General features: G+C 36.2%; 1 protein-coding gene and 2 long non-coding RNA genes across 5 annotated transcripts in view; all 3 read left to right on the forward strand.

Annotated features, from left to right (window-relative positions):
• hs3st1l1 (heparan sulfate (glucosamine) 3-O-sulfotransferase 1-like1) overlaps nt 1-2,648 on the forward strand; it is a 56,900-nt gene extending 54,252 nt beyond the window's left edge. For all 3 annotated transcript variants that reach the window (XM_048204019.1, XM_048204021.1, XM_048204020.1), the window contains exon 2: nt 1,272-2,648. In XM_048204019.1, the coding sequence (XP_048059976.1) occupies nt 1,433-2,362 (930 nt within the window). In that variant the 5' untranslated portion in view covers nt 1,272-1,432 and the 3' untranslated portion in view covers nt 2,363-2,648. The remainder of the gene's footprint in view (nt 1-1,271) is intronic.
• Nucleotides 2,649-7,423: 4,775 nt separating this feature from the next.
• LOC125277623 lies at nt 7,424-10,790 on the forward strand. Its single transcript, XR_007186945.1, has 3 exons — nt 7,424-8,275; nt 8,384-8,646; nt 9,930-10,790. It is a non-coding gene; the product is annotated as an uncharacterized LOC125277623 (long non-coding RNA).
• Nucleotides 10,791-12,618: 1,828 nt separating this feature from the next.
• On the forward strand, nt 12,619-15,476 carry LOC125277678. The gene is made up of 3 exons (XR_007186964.1): nt 12,619-13,194; nt 13,765-13,817; nt 15,298-15,476. It is a non-coding gene; the product is annotated as an uncharacterized LOC125277678 (long non-coding RNA).
• Nucleotides 15,477-21,798: the final 6,322 nt, after the last annotated feature.

The following is a 21,798-nucleotide window of genomic DNA, read 5'->3' on the forward strand; positions in this document are numbered from 1 at the left end:
TTGAAAAAGCAGATTTAACTGGGAAATTCAAAAATGCGAAATGATGGAAACATTGAAAACTTCAACAGATCCATTGCAGACATTAGCTATGTTTCCGTTTTAACTTATGTGCAAAATTGGAATAGCGCATAAAACATTTGTGAATAAAGCAGTGTTTCCATCTCATATGTTCAAGCAAACAAAATCATCACTTCCTAGAAAATTGGAACAAAATGTCAGTAATAAAAACGGAAGTTGCTGCAATCTGGCTCTTTTTTCCTCCATCATAAATGAGTTGTGTCTCAGACAAAGTGCAGTAAACCCTGTCATGTTCTCTTGAGTTCGGATGCTGGTGTTTGAGAACGCAATGTGAGACGCTTCTGGGAGGGAATTAAACCAAATCATTCTGATGACAGCCTTTGGCTCAGGCATTTCAGAACCATCAAACCAACATTTGAGATGCTGTAATGCGATTGGTCTGCTGGTTAGTCCAGTTATCCGATCACATTCTCTGCTGAGGCAAAGTCACATGAGTTTATTGTTGTGAATCGAGGGATTTAGTTTATGCGCATGTCTTTTTGGATAAAAAAAAATATTGGCCTCAATTGAACGCACAAGTTTTTAATGTGCATTCTTAGAATTGCCGTTTCCATCCAGAGCTTTTTAATGCAATATCCCAAAATGCCATAAAAAATAGTTGGATGGAAACATAGCTAACCAAATAGATTCACTTTCTGTTTCTGTTTCTATTTATCTGTCCAAAATGTCAGACCGTGAGAGAAACAACTTCTTGACATTTGAAACATCTCAGACTCGCTGACACTGAGAAACTCTTGGAGAAGTTGACAACATGAGCATGTTAGATGCCAGATATGATATGTATATGCCTTTCACTAGATAAGAAATAATTAAATACATATAAATGCATATAAATTAGCTGCATATAGCGCCACCTTGAGTTGAGCGCGTGTTTGTGCGCCGGTCTAAGAAGCAGGTGGACTCACAAGCTGTTTTAAAGAGGACCTATAATGCCCCCTTCTCAAGATGTAAGTCTCTGGTGTCCCCAGAATGTGTCTGTGAAGTTTCAGCTCAAAACACCCCACAGATCATCTATTATAGCTTGTCAAATTTGCGGGTGTGAGCAAAAACACGCCGTTTTTGTGTGTGTCCCTTTAAATGCAAATGAGCTGCTGCTCCCGCCCCCTTTCCAGAAGAGGGCGGAGCTTTAACAGCTCAACAACAACAAAGCTGGAGAATCTCACGCAGCCTGTCTTCTCTGTTGTGTTTTCCAGATGCGCTTTGGACTGGTGGCCACACCTCGTCCTTGAACGCCCAACTCGAAGAGGCCGCCAATGCTTGACTCGCCATTGTGACTAAACAGAAACCGTAGCCTCTTCGACACTAACCCGCAATCGACCGCCGTTTATCCTTTCTGTCTCTTGCAACCCTCTTCATGGCCAACCTCCTGAGCTATGTGCTGTTCCTGGTGCTCCGGACGTACGCCGCCCCGCCAGAGTACATCCAAGTGTGGCCCGGCGGGTCGACGCCGGCCCCGGGAGATGCGGACAACGAGACGGTCACCCCTTCTTTGGTCCCTCCTCCAGGAACCAGCAAGCACAAGCCTCACAGCATCATCATCGGCGTCCGAAAAGGAGGCACAAGAGCGTTGCTCGAGATGCTGGATATCCATCCCGAAGTGGCGGCGGCCGCCACCGAAGTTCACTTCTTCGACTGGGACGAGAATTACGCCAAAGGCTTCGAGTGGTACCGCGAGCAAATGCCGTATTCGTACCCTAATCAGATCACCGTGGAAAAGACGCCGGGGTATTTCACGTCTGCCGTTGCGCCTGCGCGGATTCACGCTATGAACTCTTCCATCAGACTCTTGCTGATCTTGAGAGACCCTACGGAGAGGGTCATCTCGGACTACACACAAGTCTACTTCAACCGTCTGGAGAACCACAAGCCCGTGCAGGCCATCGAGAACATGCTGGTCAAGAACGGCGCGCTGAACACACGCTACAAGGCGATCCAACGCAGTCTTTATGATGTCCACATGAGGAACTGGCTCCAGCACTTTCCACTGGAGCAGATCCACATTGTGGACGGGGACACGCTGATCCACGACCCCCTACCGGAGCTCCAGCGAGTCGAACGCTTCTTGGATCTGCCGCCTCGGATCGTGGCGTCCAACTTCTATTTTAACCAGACCAAAGGCTTCTACTGCATTCGCAGTGATGGCCACGAGAGATGCCTGCATGAGTCAAAAGGACGTCCGCACCCTCCTGTTAACAGCACCGTGCTGCGTCAGCTGCGCTTGTACTTGCGCCAACACAATCGGAACTTCTACCGGCTTATAGGACGTACCTTTAACTGGCAGTAGTGGGAGGGTCTGGAACACGCATTCTGACCAATCACAGCCCAGCTGAGTGGCTGATTGATAGCTGATGGACCGTACAAACTGACTTCAGAACAATCACGTTTTCAATCTGACGAGTATGATATTAAAACAGTGACTGTGAGAGGATCTTTGCTGTCAAGTGTCTTTGTCGTAACTAAGTTACCTGAGACAAATCTGGTGAACACTGAATCATTTTTTTTTTTTCTCTTTTTCTCTGTTTGTTTGATATTCTTGTACTTGATAATAAATGGTTCTGCTTCCAAAAATAGGCCCTGAATATCTTGTCCGTTTCTTCAGCTCTGCTTTTTTAAACATGCATTAAGATAGTCAGTACAAGGTCTAAATGTGAGGTAAACAAGAGGTAAAAACCTTGAAAAGGTTTATTTTGTGACAGAGACGGTCTAAATGTAAATGATCCTTATTGCATGGCTGTACTTGCCAAATCAATGCACATAAAATGTTGATTTCAGTTGAAATTATTTTATTATGTAAGAAGAAAGAGCGTAAAATGATATGACACATTAATGGTCAATTATGCAGTTAAGTGTCATACAATATACATATATATATATATATATATTAGATCTTGGAAAAATACCCTTGCAGTGCAGAATATATTGTGATCAGAATTTTTGTTGCCCAAAAGTAAAAGGTACTGATAATTTTCACCCACATAACTGTTCTGATCTCGAATCTCTAGAATCATCTGATGTACTAATAATTGCAACAATTTCAGCAGCACTTTTCATTTCATTTTTGCACGCAATATGCACCCGAGTCTGAAACTAGCATTGTCCTGACAGCCAGCAGTTAAACTGAAGATTCAGACTGGATTACCAGTATTGGAGAGGTCAGGATATTGGAGTAAGAAAATAGCGTCCGCTCGTTATCTTCGCCATCTATTTCCCCTTCTCCTCTAACATCCTATCGCTGATTTCAATCTCCACTTCCTTCTAACTCATCATTTTCCCCATTTTCACGATTTTTGAAACCTGCTGTTTAGCATGTGTGTGCCTGTGCAGCAGTTCAGCATGTGTCTGTTTCTGTTAAAGAGTGATTGGGATTATAAAAGGTGCTCTGGGTTGAGTGTGAGAGTTATGCGCTGATGCTGAACTCACTAATGACTCGAGACACTGACAAATCCTGCGGTTCAGAACACGTGGCCTTCTGAACTCTTCACGTCACATCAAACCTCTCATCTGAACGCGCTGCTGACGTCAGCGTGGCTTCGTTGATATTTCTACCCGCAGATATTCATGAATAATCGTGATTGTGAAGTGAATGTTAAGAGCGCAGCGTTAACATTGCAGAGAGATGAAGCCAAACACGAGCTTTTAAACACGCTGAGCTTTAAAGGCTTTGAATGTTCATCTTGAACAGAATTTCACATGCTTTTTTCATGTTTATTATTTTTTGGTTCTTAAAAATATTTTTAAATGGTTTTCATTTTTTTTTTTTTTTTTTTTTTCAGTTTTAGCTTTACTTCAGTTTTTAATTTTACCGTGTTCATGCCATGATCACTCTTCTATGTATGGAAGCTGGTTTCCGCTATGGAATAAAAAATAAAAAAAATGAAAAGATAATTTTTAAAGACAAAATTTTGCCTTTTTTTCTTGCAATTCTGACTTTTTACTTGCAATTGAGAGTTTATATCTCGCAATTCTGACTTTTTTCTCTCAATTCCGACTTTTTTCTCGCAATTACAAGTTTATATCTCATAATTCTGACCTTTTCTCACAATTCTGACTTTTTTCTTGCAATTTCTTGCAACTTTTATTCATAATTCCAAGTTTATATCTCACAATTCTGAGTTTTTTCTCGGAATTCTTACTTTTTCTCGCAATTCTGACTCTTTTTTTCTCACAATTTAAGGTTTATATCTGTTTAAAACAGGCAGTTGCGACTTTATATATATATATATATATATATATATATATATATATATATATATATATTATCTCAGATAGGTCGCAAGTACCTTTTTTTAATTCAGTGGTGGAAGCAAGCTTCCATATCTATGTAATTGTGAGTTTATCTTGCAATTTTCTCACAATTCTGACTTTTTTCTTACAATTTCAGGTTTATATCACAATTCTGACAAGCATCCATATCTCTGTGTTCTATGGCAACACTATTAACACCTAAATTAATCTATCAGGTCAGGTGGTACAAGTAGGAGTAATTACGACCTATATGGGGATGTTTATGCTTTTTACATGCTGAAATATCATAATTATGGTATCAACTTACACTTATTTCAGTTAGTTGCCAAATTATAAATTATGAATAACTGTGATTGTAATGTGCGTGTTAAAAAATGCAGATTAGAAAGGATCATATTCCTATTCAGAGAGACAAAGCGATTCCAAACACGCACTGATCCCTAAAACACTGTCAATTCCGAACTTTAATATGTTCTCTTGAGCTTTACAGGCTTTGAAGGTTTGTCTTAAAAGTGTTGCTCTGTGTGTTTTCTAAAATGGTGTACAGTATCTCATCTTCAGGAATAAAAACAGCCTTAGTTTGTGGTGTTGCGTGAGTAACAAACTAACTAAAAGCAGTGTTTCTACAGATTTATTCAGCTGTTTTCACAACACTAGCATTTCACATACAATCCACATGAACTGTGTATTGATTTCTGAAAGATCATGTGACACTGAAGACTGGAGTAATGATGCTGAAAATTCAGCTTTTGATCGCAGGAATAAATTACATTTCACAATATATGCACATAGAACACAGCTATTTTTAAATTGTAATAATATTTCACAATTTTTACTGTAGTTTTGATCAAATAAATGCAGCCTTGAAAAGCAGAAGAGACTTCTTTCAAAAACACTAAAAAACATTAAAAAATCTTACCAACCCCAAACTATAAGTAGTTTAATCAAATATGCACTGGGATTATGCTGTGTGACAACGTTGTACCCTACTATAGCTGAAACATTTATCACTTCATACTGCTTAGTATTTCACACTGTGCATACAAAAATATTTTGGAATATAGCTACAAGCAGCAATTAAGCTGCAAACAAGGAAGCTAGCAGCAGACTAACAATGTCATTATGGACCATGATAGCAACTGAGACACACTGCATGTCAATTTTGAAGCGGTGCTGTAGTTAGAGCCAATTTCTTGTTTTGTTCAATTGTAGTGCCACCAAGTGGTGCAGTCCCACCGCTTTTTGTGTGTCCTCAGAGTGCCCCATACATAAGCGTCAAATCTGGTGAAAATATTTCATTTTGTTGACATTTATACACTATATTGCCAAAAGTATTGGGACACCCCTCCAAATAATTGAATTCAGGTGTTCAGTCACTTCCATGGCCACAGGTGTATAAAATCAAGCACCTAGGCATGCAGACTGCTTCTACAAACATTTGTGAAAGAATTGGTCGCTCTCAGGAGCTCAGTGAATTCAAGCGTGGTACCGTGATAGGTTGCCACCTGTGCAATAAGTCCATTCGTGAAATTTCCTCACTACTAAATATTCTACAGTCAACTGTTAGTGGTATCATAACAAAGTGGAAGCAATTGGGAACAACAGCAACTCAGCCACGAAATGGTAGGCCACGTAAAATCACAGAGCGAAATTGCCAACTTTCTGCAGAGTCAATAGCTACAGACCTCCACACTTCCTATAGCCTTCAGATTAGCTCAAGAACAGTGTGTAGAGAGCTTCATAGAATGGGATTCCATGGTCGAGCAGCTGCATCCAAGCCTTACATCACCAAGTGTAATGCAAAGCGTCGGATACAGTGCTGTAAAGCACGGCACCACTGGACTCTAGAGCACTGGAGACGTGTTCTCTGGAGTGACCAATCACGCTTCTCTGTCTGGCAATCCGATGGACGAGTCTGGGTTTGGCGGTTGTCAGGATAACGGTACTTGCCTGACTGCATTGTGCCAAGTCCATATTAAACCCTACGGATTAAGAATGGGATGTCATTAAAGTTCATGTGCACGTAAAGGCAGGCGTCCCAAAACTTATGGCAATATAGTGTGAACACCCACACCTGACTTTGCATTTTTTTGCCACTTACTATCAACATTTTGACATTTGGCCATTAGAGTTTAGTCAACCACCTATGCTTCATATTTTCCTATGGTGGTTTCGTCTCGATCATACTAACGGTTTCTATGTTATTCGCAAATGTTATAACGTTAAACGCTATATCACAAAATTTCACTAACCATAAGGTGAAACCTAACATGAAAATGAGTCAACCACATCCAAAGTTATAAGCATGTAAATAATTTTTTATTACCAGAACTTCTCAGACTCCTTCAGGGCATTGTGCCGATGAACCATACCGAGTTACGTAATGATACATTCATGCGTTCGTAAAATACAATATTTTACTACAATGGCCGATGTCCAAAATGGCCGATATGGGAAAATTGGTTGGCGACTTGGCATGATGCCCTGAATCTAATGAGACAACTTTTATGATTTTTGGACAAAGTGTTCAGAAGTTATAAGTTTTAGCAAAGACTATAGAATAACACAAGACGTGTCACTCGTATTGTTTTGAATGGGAGAAAGTGTAATGCGCACTATGGTGGAATAAATCCCGCCTTCTAAATAAGAGCCAATCGCCGACTGGTAAAGTCAGAATCACCGGTTTCTATAGAAACAGTCAGACGCGCATTTAGGTCTGCGCATGCGCATTAGCTTGATCCAGCCTGAAAAATAGTTTTTTTTTTTGTCATGATTCGAGCGTTTAGAAACTAAATTTATGAGCCGGTTGTTGTTAGATTTCATTGGTGATTTCAAATATGAAATTTAATCGTAAGGTTGGCAAACAGTTTTGGAGAATTTGATGTTTCCCCATTCAAAGAGATTGCATGATGCCCAGGATGCCCAAGGGGCGTTTCAAAGATGGCCGCCGAGTGAAATGACTTGTCTTAAAGGGACTTTGGTTTTAATTAAGTTTTAAGTTATAATTTTTCATATAGGTGGTGCTGAAACGCAGTACATAACCTCAGGTCATGCTTGTGATGACATGGACCGATGTGATAAAATGTTGCGGAGATACAGCCTTACGTCTATTTTCACAAGCCGCTACGTAAAATTAATTCGCACGTTTTTCAAAGGTCTGAAGATGACCTGGTTCAATTTTTGTAAAAATCGGAGCAACATCCTAGGAGGAGTTCGAAAAAGTAAAAGTGAATCCCAATTCGCTTTACTTGTGCGCTATTCTGTGACATTTTTAAATATAGCACAAATGGATTGTTCACATTGAAAATTCCAAAAAGAAAAAGTACACTTTAAATACCTGGATGATGCACTAAATTAACGGAAAAAAACAAAGTGTGGAATGTTGGACACTTCATGCACTCACTGTCGCAGCTTTAATTACGTAGCGGAGGGGGAGAAGGTATCAGACTCCGATGTTAAATGACAAAATAACCTTATACAATTCGTGCACTACATGGATGAATACATAGTACATAGTATATAAGTGCATAGTGTATAGTGCGTCATTTGGGATGCAACTTCAAAATAACGGGAAAAGTTAGCCCATTTATGGTTAAAAATTATTAGCACAAATATAAGTGCAGGTTTGGACAGTTGGTGGCGCTAGAGGGATTGAGTAAGAGACTCTAAATTTGCCATGGTGACAGTTCAGACTGGCCACTGTAAGTGTGCCAAATTTTATAACTTTCCCGCAAGCAGTTCTATGGGCTGCCATAGACTTCCAGAGCAGAAGAGGAAAAAGAACGCTAACAGATACAATAGGTGCCTATATACGCACCTTCAGTGCTTGACCCCTAAATATACAGTGTATATAGTGCACTACTATTCTATTCTATTCAATCCTGTTTGCTGTGTTTGAGTCTGCAGCTGTCACAGAGACTCTCAGGACATCTGTTCGAGTGATATCTGTCAGGTAATAGTGACATTTTCTTGCATGTTAAAAATATCACTTACAGCACCAGATAAGCAGCTTGGAAAGCTCCGGTTTGAAAGTAGGTCTCTGTCTCTTTCTTTCTCCCAGCTCTCGTGCATGTTTGTGGTTTCGGCAGTGACCTCGTGACCCCTGGCGTGACCTGTCTGCTCCACTGTGTGTTTCCACGATCACTCACCTGGAAGTGAACGCAGCCGTCGGCAGCAGAGAGGGACGGTGCTCAGGTCAAACACTCTGCTTTTACAGGCTAATTGACACAAACATGCTCTTTCGGACAGGACCAGTTCTCACTGAGGATGTTTTAGACACTCTTTGTGAGTGTCTGAATCGAACAGCTCTGCAAAACGTACAAAGTAAGAGCAGCTATATTGCGCTTTTTTTTATTTAACCATGTAAATTAACAGTTGCTGGTATCCTGTCTAACATAAAAAGAAGATTATATCATATTTTTTCATTTTTCTTATGCATCTGTTATGATTTTTTAATATTTTTTTTTAAATAGTTTTATATTTAGATGCCTAGCTGTAATATGTATAATATAATATATATTCAGAGTCAATTTTATGACGTACTTGGTGAGTTTTGCCAAGAATAAAACAAAAATTACTGACAGAAAGAAGTTATGACAAATTTAAATTTGTGTACACTAATTCAAAAGTTTGGGAATGGTAAGATTTTTTAATGTTTTTGAAAGAAGTTTCTTTTGCTCACCCATGCTGAATTTATTTGATATAAAATACACAAAAAATTGTGAAATAGTATTAGAATATATTCACTATGTGAATATATAGTAAAATGTAATTTATTCCTGTGATAAAAGCTGAATTTTCAGCATCATTACTCCAGTCTTCAGTGTCACATGATCCTTCAGAAATCATTCTAATATGATGATTTGATGCTCAAGAAACATTTCTGATTATTATCAGTGTTGATAACAGTCATATTTTTGTGGAAACTGTGATACATTTGATTTTTCAGGATTCTTTGATGAATAGAACGTTCAAAAGAACAGCGTTTTTTTTTTTTAATAGAATCTTTTGTAACATTATAGATGTCTTTATACTGTCACTTTTGATCAATTTAATGTGTCCTTGCAGAATATAAGTATTCATTTCTTTCCAAAAGACCCCAAACCTTTGAACGGTAGTGTGTATATAAATCTTACGCACAAAAACAGCAGCATTCTCAATCCCATCCTCATCAGTGCATGAAGTCTCAGACATCCTGCCAATCATTATTTTAGAAAGCAAATCGCATCTTAATAGTGATTTAAAGACCTTCAAAAGCACACACTCCTCCTCCTCACACCTTTAAGGAAAATGCACCGACTGTCTTCTTCTTCTTCTCTGTTGCTCTTATTATTTTTCATTTTGTGTGTTTTATTAAGAGCTGTTGTAACATTAGTGTATTTTAATGAGGACCTCTCGCTGACCTGCTCACATTAATGCTGTTCATTAGAAAGATCAGAGATATTTAGTCTGCTTTCCTCAGCTTTCTGTCGTATTCTCCTTCAGTCTTCGGAAGCTTTAAAATTCTTACAAGCAAATTTATGCTGTGAACACCGAGCTCTACATAGTAAGGGCTTTTCATTGGTTTGCATTAATTATTAACATGTTTGTTGATTTATTTTTTATAGCTCGCAGCAGAGGACTGACTTTTGATGTGATCCGCGGAACCAGAGCTTGGGTTCAGGGAAACATTTGTCTGCAATCGTTTCCGGATCTGAAAGTAAAAGCTAACTTTTAATGAACTGATTTGGCGCTCAAAACAGGCCGGGTGTTCAGATTTGATCCTGTGAAACACAAATGCCAAACAACTGGAGCTTTTCCAGCATGATTCACATGATATCCTTGTTTAATCGAATGCTTTTAGAAAATGTTTGATAAATATTTATATTCCCATAGTGTACCTTAAACATTTAAGGACCAAAATGATTCAATTAATCTCACTGCATTTGCATGGGTAAAATTTTCATCACACCAAGCGAGTCTGTGGGGAAAAAATGCAAAGAAAATCACTAAAAAATTCTTTGGGAAATTTTTGGTTATTTTGTGTTTTATTACAGTTTTATCAAAGCTATAAGCCCCAAGAAACGTGGTTTACATTGAATTTATAACAGCTAAGGAGCATGATGTGGAGCTGTAAATTTTTATGCTTTTATAAAACAGTTACTACACAATACAAAAAATTAAATTAAGCAAGTGACTAATGCTTTGACTAGCGCTGTCATTGTCAGCAGGGCACAGGAAAACCCATTAAATGTTAAAAGGACAAGATCACAGTGGACATTCAAATGGGTTGTTTATTATGAACATAGGACTGACCTGAAGGAAAATGCTAAAGTGGGTCCCCTGTTAAAAATCGCGTTCCAGAGTGTAAAATCTTCAGTTTTTGGCTGGGTTCCCCTGGTAAAATTTGCATTCCAGGAACTAAATATCATGTTATTTGGGTTCGTTTCAACCCGACATGAAAAACAACAAGCGGCAACAGTGTAAAAAGTAGCCCAATTCTGCAGGAAAATCACGGACTTGGCAACACTGCTTCATATGCGGCTCAACCAATCAGAATCAGCGGCCATTTTATAATATTTCGATAGCTATAAATTAGCTATAAATATTTTTCATGTTAATTTTGGTTACATTTTTGGTCATGTGCTTTTGTCATTTTATTAGTTTTTTTAAATAGTGATTTTGATATTTATTTTTGTTATTTATTTCCAGTTAACAATCTTAGTGCTTCGACATTTCTAATGTTTGTTTATTTTAAGTTTTTCAACTAATATTTATATTTTATTTCATTTAAATGAACAAAAAAAAAAAATTTCCGATTTAGTTAACGACAATAACACTGAAAGAAGTCTTGGTTTCTATCTTGCATCTCCTGTTTTCAAAGCACTGGATCAATAGTCTATTATGAAGTAGTAATCACTGGGTTTGCCAGTTTCCCAGGTTAAAAGCATTAATTTAGTCTGAGGCATTTATTTAGTACCAAAAGCACTTTGTTTCTGAGAAAGTCTGATTGATGTGTCAACACGCATTGCTAAGTTGCACGCAGATGAATTGATATGAACATTTTCCCATGTCATGACTATTATTGTGGTGTCAGTTTCAGTCGATGTAAACCCCATATAAAAAACGAAATGAACTCTTATCGGTCATTTTACATGTCAGATGTGAGGTTCGGCTCTATTCAGGTGGTTCTTGGCCTGAATAAAAACTCAAACGTCTGACTAACGCTCTGACAGACTCGTGTACAGACTCTCTGAGGTAAACAAACTGAAGACATGAATGATGCATGTGAACATCATGAGTCCAGAAGTGTCCTGACAGACAGACCATCAGCTAACTCTTCAGACTGTGTGGAGGTTTAATAAAGGCTTAAGAGAATAGGACACTCAGCTGTGATCATCAAACCTGTTTGACAGTGTCTTTGTTTTGTTGTCAGGTAAAGATAATTAAACACCTTTCAAATGAGATGAATGTGCTATAAAACATCAGGGTTCAGCTCATATTCACTGCAGCCTATTTAAGGACAAATAAGATTTTATTTTGATGACACTTGATGAGTCTTGTTTGTGTAATGCAAAATATTTGATGGTAACTTAATGAAATTATTCATGTATTTATTTATCACGATATTATTATTTTGTTGTTGTTGTGGCTTTAATTTTATCCTGTATCTAATCATTGCATTATTGTATTTTTACTGGAATACAATACAAAATATTACATTACAGAAATGAGAATTTTTCATGGAAATGTTTTTAATTGTCATCAACATAACATCAAAATGCAAACATAAAAATCTGATGATAACAATAAAATGATGAATTAATGTATTTATATATCATCATTATATTTTTGTTCTGGCTTTAATTCATCCTATAATTAATCATTGCATTATTGTATTTTACTGGAATAAAGTTTAAAAAAAGTAATGAGAATTTTGCATGGAAATGTCCTTAATTACCATTAAAAAAAAATCTGATGATAACTTAATAAAATATTAATTAATGTATTTATGCATTATGATATTTTTTCCAGACTTTAATTAATCATTGCATTAATTGTATTTTACTGGAATAAAGTACAAAAGGACTGATGATAAATTAGTAATTGATGTGTTTATACATCATGATAATATTTTTTTTATCCTGTATCTAATCATTGCATTATTGTATTTTTACTGGAATACAATACAAAAAAATACTGCATTAAAATAATGAGAATTTTCATGGAAATGTTTTTAATTGTCATCAAAATAAAGTCAAAATGCAAAAAAAAAAAAAATTTATAAAAAAAAATAATTAATGTATCATCATAATATGTTTTTGTTCTAGCTTTAATTCATCCTATAATATCATTGCATTATTGTATTTCTACTGATTAAAGAATTTTGCATTTTGCATTTTTCAAAATGATGCAAAGAATAAAATACAGCTTCATTTTCTTTAAGAAATTATAATTTTTTGCTACTTTTGATTCTTCAATGATACATGGACAAGCTTTTTTGACATTCACTCTGAAAATATGTTTTTTCTTCTTTCTTCTTCAGAACGCTTCAGAGTATGTGGAGATCAGAGGATAGGTGTAAGAAAATAGGACACTCCACTCAGTATCCGGCCGTTATCTTTCCATCTCTGTCTCTCCATCTCTGTTTCTCTCTATCTTTATAATCTCTCTCCTTATCTCATCCCTCGTTCCCAGTGTAACCGTATTCTCCATCTCTGCCGTCGGCTGCTTTTCACTCTCAGTAATTGAGCTGATGATTATGATGATGATATCTGATGCGTATCTTGACTTCGGGATGCTAAATCCATCCTGTCAGTTCATTTAGGATTCACCGAGCTCACTGTTTCCGATGCTGTCAAGGAGAGAAGCACGAATAACTTAGGTTTGCAGGTATGTAAATGTGATGCTCCAGGCGCTCGCTTTTGCACATGCGTGGATTCACAACCATTAGTTTTAATTCTGTTAACTCTTCACGCAATCTTAATGGATTATGTTTGCATGCACGCTTGTTTAATAGCTGTTACCTTTTGTGTTTTGAGCCTGTGCAGACATTCATCACCACTTTGTTTCATTTGATGATGCTTTCAATTAGAGAGCTCCGTTTGACACACAAAATTTTACTCCTAAAATGCACAAAAAGAAGTACACAGATTCTGGGTCTATTTATTAGCATGAACCTCCTTCAGCCATGCGTTTAGTCAGCAGCACATTCATATGCTGTTATTGTCTGCAATGGCAGAACTACAGTACTGCGTCTGCATAAATAATTCAGTTCACAACAATACAGTTCATATACAACCTCCTAACTACATCTGTGAATCATAAAAGGTGTGAAGTTGATTCCACAAGTGTTTTAACCCAGTTTGCATTGACACGCAGTGACCTCCAATAGTACTTGGACACTGTAAGGCAAGTCTTCTCTTCTTCGGGATGCTAAATCTATTCTGTCATGTCATTTAGGATTCACGGAGCTCAATATATCGATGCTGTCGAAGAGCAAAGCACATTTGCAGGTATGTAAATTCATCTTCAGTGGATTCATTACATTAACCTGAAGTACAAAGAGACACAAAGCTTCTCACAAAGCATCTGTTGTATTTTCCCGGCTAACAGAAAACGTTCTCAGAATGTTCGTCTAACATTTTTTAAATGTTACTACTTGTTTCGGAATGTTCAGAGGAACTTCAAAAGTAATGTCCTCATAGTGTTTGAAGAATGATGAAATAGAATGTTCTCTTAATGTTTGCATAAAAACCTTTTTAGAACCCTCTGGTCCTCTTTGTTTAGGGGACACACTTTGCTTCTTCACAGTCAAAAGTGACCGAAGCCTTAAAATGTAACTTTTCCCCCCTCAGGAAAACCAATGTAATATATTTATGTTTAATAATATTTTTTTATTATTATGTAGAATTTTGAGGGTATTTTATGATACTTTGCAATATTTATACAATTTTTATTAGCTATTTTTCCCCATTGAAAATAATACACATTTTATTTCTAATATTATTTTTTAATATTTTAGACATAAATATGTATTTTTTTTTTATATTGTGGATTTGCATTTATATGTAGACATTCTCAAAGACTACTTTTTGTCAAGGTTTTGTCATTTTATTTAAAATGTTGTTTTGAAGTGTCAGATTTTGCATTCATTTTTACTGCAGTCAAACATGAACACAGAGGACATTTTGTTACACAACATCAAAATTCAATAAAAATGTAACAAAAAATGAACAGGTATGTTTTATCAATCTGATAAATCAGTCTGATCTGATTTCAACCTCTTATTTTAGTCTTTTGGCTTAATTTTACCATGTTGTTACAGCCACACCAGTTCATTTGTGTGTGTGTGTGTGTGTGTGTGTGTGTGTGTGTGTGTGTGTGTGTGTGTGTGTGTGTGTGTCTGCGTGTCTGCGTGTGTGTTTGAGTGGGTGTGTCTGTTTTGTACTCTTGATGTTTTGGAGTGTAACTTCTTCCTTGCTGTTTGTTTTTTACTGCTTTGTGGCTGAATTATTGATTTTATTTCACACATTTCCAAAAGCTTGCTCTGTGCTAGTTCATATATATGTCCATGATTTTTTTGTGTTCACATAGCTAATGCGACAAAATTCACCAAGTTTCATCCCATGAAGCAAAAAAAAAAAAAAAAAAAATGTAAAAGTTTTCGGTCATTTTTGATCAAAGAGGCCCAGAGGGTTTAAAAAAAAAAAAAACCTTCAGAGAACATTCAGAAATAACGTTAGCAAAATGTTCTTCAGAGCATATATTTGTTAGCTGGGTCAAACCTCGCAACTTATTTTTGTCAGATGTTTTGATTGTAAAACGTGTCTGTGCATCTTTACCGACTGTATGTATGATGCAGCTGCAGCAGTAAATCAATGAATGCTTGCACACATATCTGAAGACCCATAAAAGGGAAGACAAAACTGTAAGCAAATAAAAGCATGCTGCACTAAATCAGTGCCATTCTCAGTTTGCCTCTCATTTCTTTAGGATGCATGTGTCGTTCCACATAAGACGAGGCACTCGTGCACACTTCAGAAGCATTGTTTTCCTCCACTCTTTCTCTCTGGATGTACAGAAACACAATAAGTGAGTTAATGAATGTCTCTGTGCCGTCTGCTGCTCTCTCAGACAGAGTGATAAAGTAGAGGATGCTTCCATTCATTCACTATCTGCCTTGCCGCTTCGTTACCTTGTTAAAAAGTCAATTAAAAGGAAACAAAGAAGGGAGGGTGAATATTGTTTCCTGTGCCGTTTTTGCTTTGCAGAACGAAGCAGTGGCCTTCAGCCGCATATTATGAATCGATTGAAAAAATGTTAGAAATCTCAGTCATGAGCTTCTGAAAGCAGACAGATAATTCATCACAGATGCATTGAATCCGTGCATGCATCTGAGTTTATGTGTGCGAGGCGGTTGGATGCATCAGATGTTTAACAGGCTGAAATGATGCATTTATGTTGACGTGTTAATGAAGCGTGCGTTCATAAACACACAGCTGTGATGATCAAACCTGTCTGACAGCGTCCAGTAAAGATATCTAAATGCTTTTAAAATTAGATGAATGTGCCATTTTTTGCGTTGTGACAATTAAGCACATTTAACCATCTAAGCCTTATTTGTGTAATGCAAAAAATATTTGATGATAACTTAATGAAATGAATGAATTCTGACTTTAATTTATCCTATATCTAATCATTGCATTGTTGTATTTTACTGGAATGCATTACAACAAAATACTGCACATAAAGTAATGAGAATTTTGCATGTAAATATTTTCAGTTGTCATTAAAACAATGTCAAAATGCAAAGGAAAAAAGTATGCTTCCTTTTCTTTATGGAACTATAATTTCTTACTACTTTCTTTTGATTTTGCGGTGATAAATGGACATGTGTTGTGAGATTCATTCATTAAGGCTAATGTTTTTTCTTCTAGTATATGCACATTTTTTACTCTCAAGCATAAAAGTCACATCTTTTGCAATTTTTCTTATGCAAATTGAACTTCTTTTGAGGCTGTTTAGATGTTTTTCCTGGAAAAGCGGATAAAGACGGTGATGTAGCAGAGAGTTGCGTTGTGATCTCTGAGCTGCATGTGCTGCATGTGCAGTGAAGGAAGGAATGAACGTGTTTGATGTTCCTCTGATCACTATGGCAACACCTGCTCGGGCTGGAGCTGGAAAAGAGATATGAAGAGCTGGGATGTGTTCCAAATCGAATACTAGCACACTATTTACTATTTTTTAAAACGTACACTGTAAAAATTATTTTGTAGTTGAATAAATGAATAAAACAAATGTGTGTGCATCAGAATGGGGAAGAAAGGTGTTATTAAAATTATCCTGGCTCTTACAAGCTGTATAATGGTAGTGAACGGGGGACATGTTTTGAAGCCCCAAAAAAGTGCAACTGCATGATGATATCATGACAATATGGACCAAAATCTTTGAGGAAAGTTTCCAGCACTTTGTTCAGTCTATGCTATGAAGAATTAAGGCAGTTCTGAAGGCAAAAGGCTGTGTGTGTGTGTGTGTGTGTGTGTGTGTGTGTGTGTGTGTGTGTGTAATATATATATATATATATATATATATATATATATATATATATATATATATATATATATATATATTAAATACAGTATATATAAATTTGATATCTACTGCAATGCTATTCAGATATTTTTAAGTGTGATTTAAGTGTCCAGATAGTTTTTATCGAAGCATACTATATAAATATCAAACAGAACAGCTCCCAGTTCATCTGTTAAAAATACCATTAAAAATGTTTGAGCATCATGGTGGAGCAACATTTAAAAGACTGAAGAGATGAAATGACTCCTGGGAAATGTGGTTTCGAAGTTGTAAATAAAACAAATATTATTAGAGTATGTTTTACATTTCAGTCTTTCTGCTTCAAAATTCCACATTTAATTCGATGGGCCCTATCATACACCCGGCGCAATGCGACGCAAGTGTTTTTTGCTAGTTTCAGCCCGACGCAGTTATCATTGTCACATCCAGCATCACATTGTTTAAATAGCAAATGCACTCGCACCCATCTGTTCGCCCATGGGTGTGCTGGTCTGAAAACGAGGTGTGTTCAGGTGCATTGTTGGCGTGTTAGCAACTAAAAACGACTGCGTCACTGACCAACAAAAACCTGCTCTAAAGTCTACAAAAAATGCCTACATGTCATAATGGATAGTCATTGCGTGTATCATAATGATCTATTTGCAGTAATGACGAATGAAATTGGCTAACTATTTGACCAATCATGGCAATACACACATGTATTTAAACTGACTCGTCAGGTTGTGGGTGTCTATATTCCACCACGTAAATAGCGAATCCACCATGGTGCAAGCGCATCTGGCTTTTAAAAGGAATGGGAGATGAAATTCTGATTGCACGTTACGCCCAAAACACTCCCATGACTCATTAAGAAAATAGAGACAACCCTTTTGGACCATTTTTTCTGCCGTTAAACTAGCAAAAGTGGATTCTGATCATTGAAATAGGACTCCGACGTGTTATTTGCCACTTTTTTTCAGTGTAGTAAGTAAAGTAGTATGCAACAGTAAATGTCATTATGGTCATGTGACCTTATTATCAGTGAGCTGATTGCAGAGAAAAAGAACATTTGACATTCTGATCACATGTTGAGGCAAAATGTTTTAAATTTGGGCTGATATCACTTTTGTTTCATTTATTGCATTGTGGGATACAGTATGTGCAGTGCAATGTAAAACCATGGATTACTGACACGTCTTTTCATGCATACAAATGATTTGCACAATATGCATGCTCATAATATTAGTGTACTACTTTGCATCAAAGCAGTGATGAAGCAGGCAGCCAGCAGGCGGCGCTCCGTACCCAGCTGACAGACAGTGTGACCTCAGTGTCTGCCCGTCAGAGGACACTCACCTCGGTTAACCATTATTCAAATGAAACAAAACAACAAAAGAGACGCTGTCTACATTCATCCGTCCTTTTGTCACGAGTGGTTCAGGAGAGAAATGCCAGAGCAGACGCGTCTTTTAGCCAGCGTTACAGTAAACGTCCTCTGAGTCACGATTCACATGCCAGGACAGATGACAGAGATGATCAGTGTGTTTTCATGCCTCCTTCAGCTGTCATCTCCACTCAGTGTTTTAAACAGGGTCTGATGGACGCCGTCCCCCCGTGACCGCCGTGTGCTGTGATTGACAGCTCATTACCTTCAGCCAAACACAAACAATAACCTTGAATGAAGAGTGACCTTCAGAAATCTGAATGCTTCACTGGTACCTGTTTGGTGTGTGTCAAAGCTACTGTAGTCATGCTTTATATGCTTGAACATTTCAACATTAATTTCAGTTTTTTTGTTAGAAAATGCCTCTTTTACACGGGAGCGTTTCTGTGCAGGTCATTCTGACCCAGGAATCATTTCATTACTTCAGTCTTTTAAAAGCTGCTCCAGCATAATGCTCAAATTGTCATGCTATTTTTAACAGATTTTAATTGGGAGCTGCTTTACTTGATGCTTCGATATTTTTGATAATGCAGACCTAAAAAGTAGACACTTAAATCACACTTAAAACTATCTGAATGTCATTGCATTAGATGTTAAACTGTCTATCTGTCTGAAGCTTCTGTATAACCTTCAAACTACAACCTTAAAGGGTTAGTTCACCCAAAAAAGAGATTTCTGCCATTAAATACTCACCCTCATGTCCTTCCAAACCTATAAGACCTTCCTTTGTTCATCTTCAGAACACAAACTAAGATATTTTTTATGTAAAATATTTAATAGGTTCTACGTCTGAACGTGAACTTTGTGTTTTACGGGTGTGGAACGACATGAGGGTGAGTAATAAATGACAGAATGTTCATTTTTAGGTGAACTAACCCTTTAGGACAGGCAAGTCTTCATCAAAATAACAGTTTTATATTGATGAACTCAGTGATTTAAAAGAAAGATGTTTTGAACATGTATATATACAGTCAAACCAAAATGTATTCAGACACCTTGAACATTTCATTCATTAATACAGTTTATTCACTATAGTTTAAAAAAATGGCAATAAAATATGACAAGATCTCAGAGTTAAACATGGTCAGGTCAAAGTGTCTGAATAATTTTTTGTTCCAATTTTTTTTATCAGTTTTACTGCTAGTCCACTGTATGAAGAATTTTTGGGTATAATGTGTCACAGTTTACTTTATTTTCCTATCCTCACTTACATAAATGAACTATAGTGTCCTGCACCCACTAGTACACACACACACACACACATACACACACACACACACACATACACACACACACACACACACACACACACACTACTGGCCAAAAGTTTCAAATAATTAAAAAAAATCCAAAAAAATTCAGCTTTGATCACGAGAATAAATGACCCATTAAGATATATTCAAATACATTTTTTTTTTTTTTTAAATTTTAATAATATTTCAAAATATTACTATTTTTATTGTTTTTGAAAACAATAAAAAAAAAAATCGTAATTATTACAAACTTTTGACCGGGAGTGTGTATATATATATATATATATATATATATATATATATATATATATATATATATATATATATATATATATATATATATATATATATATATATATATATATATATATATATATATATATATATATATATACCTTTTATTTAAGGTGAATAAAATATCTTTTTTCAAAAAAATATAATCAATTATATATATATAATCAACATCAAGATTTTAGGTTCAAGCATATATGAATGTACATGTATTAGTTTTGAAGTTTTAACCATTTTAATCACCATTTTCACCTTCAGTATATATATATATTTACTGAAAAAAAGATATTTTATTCATGTGTTGTACTGTAGTGGACTCCAGGACTCAGAACATAACAGAATGATTTGATATACTATTTTACTTTATGCAATATGTGTGTAAAATGGCCATAGGCAGGTTTTTCCATCCTACACAGTGCATTAATACATTGTAAATTTGCATATTAATTTGTTCTTGGAGCAACATGTAATGAAAAATAAGTGTAATAATTGGCAACATTTTCTTATGAATATCTAATATTTCATAGGAATATTGATGTATAATTTCTTTCCTTATTCACTTGTGTCTCCCAAAATGCCTGATTTGCATGCTTTAAGTCCTGGTGTCCACAGTGGACGTTTGAAATCGATCTCCTGTTTCATAACAGAAAGTCATATTCTGATTTGAATCACCATAACAATTTCCTGAGATGTTGATTTATGACAAACAATTTGAAAATTAGTCAGATTTAAATAATAGTTACAAAATATTCTCATTTCATCTCATTTTAATCAACATCAAGATTTTAGGTTGAAGCATATATGAATGTACATGTATTAGTTTTGAAGTTTAAACCATTTTAATCACCATTTTCACCTTCAGTAGTTCATAGTAAATGGACCGTAGACAAAGTACAAATTATTCCATGTAGCCTATAAAGCTGTCAACTTCCCCAAACTTTTTCACGTCAACTCCCCACATTCCCCAGAGCTGTGATTCATGATCAGTGTAAGTTCTGTTCATTAGGGTTGTGTGGGGTTTCATACGAGAGACAGCACAAGCATCCGGTCAAGCGTCGCTGCAATCACAGACGCGGCTGACCTCTCTGACCTCTCGTCCGTCATCCATCTCTCCGTCCCGTTCCAGCCACCTGACCTTCTCCTCACACACTTCAGTGCAGCGGATCTCGGTGTTCTCCTCCCTTCACACAAACACTCATTCTTTCATTCTTGTTCTCTCTCTCCCACAGGATTTCCCAGAGCTGAAAGAGACACTTTGATTAAGCTGCTATCAGCGAGCCGGTCTGTGGCGTGGGAGTCGCTCTGACCCTGAAGCCAGCGAGAATCAGCCTGAGAGACGCTCACCTGCTCCGGTGTGACGTCTCTACCTTATCGGCCTGTTCGCTTGCACAGATAGGACTTTAATTAACATCTGCAGTGCACTGTTGGCTTTTTCATATATCAGCTGACAATTGTAAAAAGGTCAAAAGTTGAATTTGGATGAAAAAGAGAGTCATGCCTGTTATGCAAAACTGAACTTTAACTTTAAAAATGGTTTGTTGTAAAGTATATAGTATAGTATATATATAAGTATATATAGTATATTTAAAGTATATATATATATATATATATATATATATATATATATATATATATATATATATAAACTACATATATATAGTTTATATATTTATATTTTAAATTAGCTTTTATTTTTATTCTTTCAGTTTTTAACTTAATTTTAGTTCATTTTAGTCATGTTTTATACACTTTTGTCATTTGTATTACTTTTAAATATTTCTATTAACCTTTATTTTTATTATATATTTATTTTTTAGTCATTTTGATATTAAAAATAACTTATTTTATTTTGGTTAGTTGCCAAGGCAAATTCCAATTCGTTCAATTATTTTTTTAAGTTAATTATTTGTAATTTTAAAGATTTTTTTAAGTTTA

This window comes from Megalobrama amblycephala, linkage group LG10 (assembly GCF_018812025.1).
Source record: "Megalobrama amblycephala isolate DHTTF-2021 linkage group LG10, ASM1881202v1, whole genome shotgun sequence".
Lineage (NCBI taxonomy): Eukaryota > Metazoa > Chordata > Actinopteri > Cypriniformes > Xenocyprididae > Megalobrama > Megalobrama amblycephala.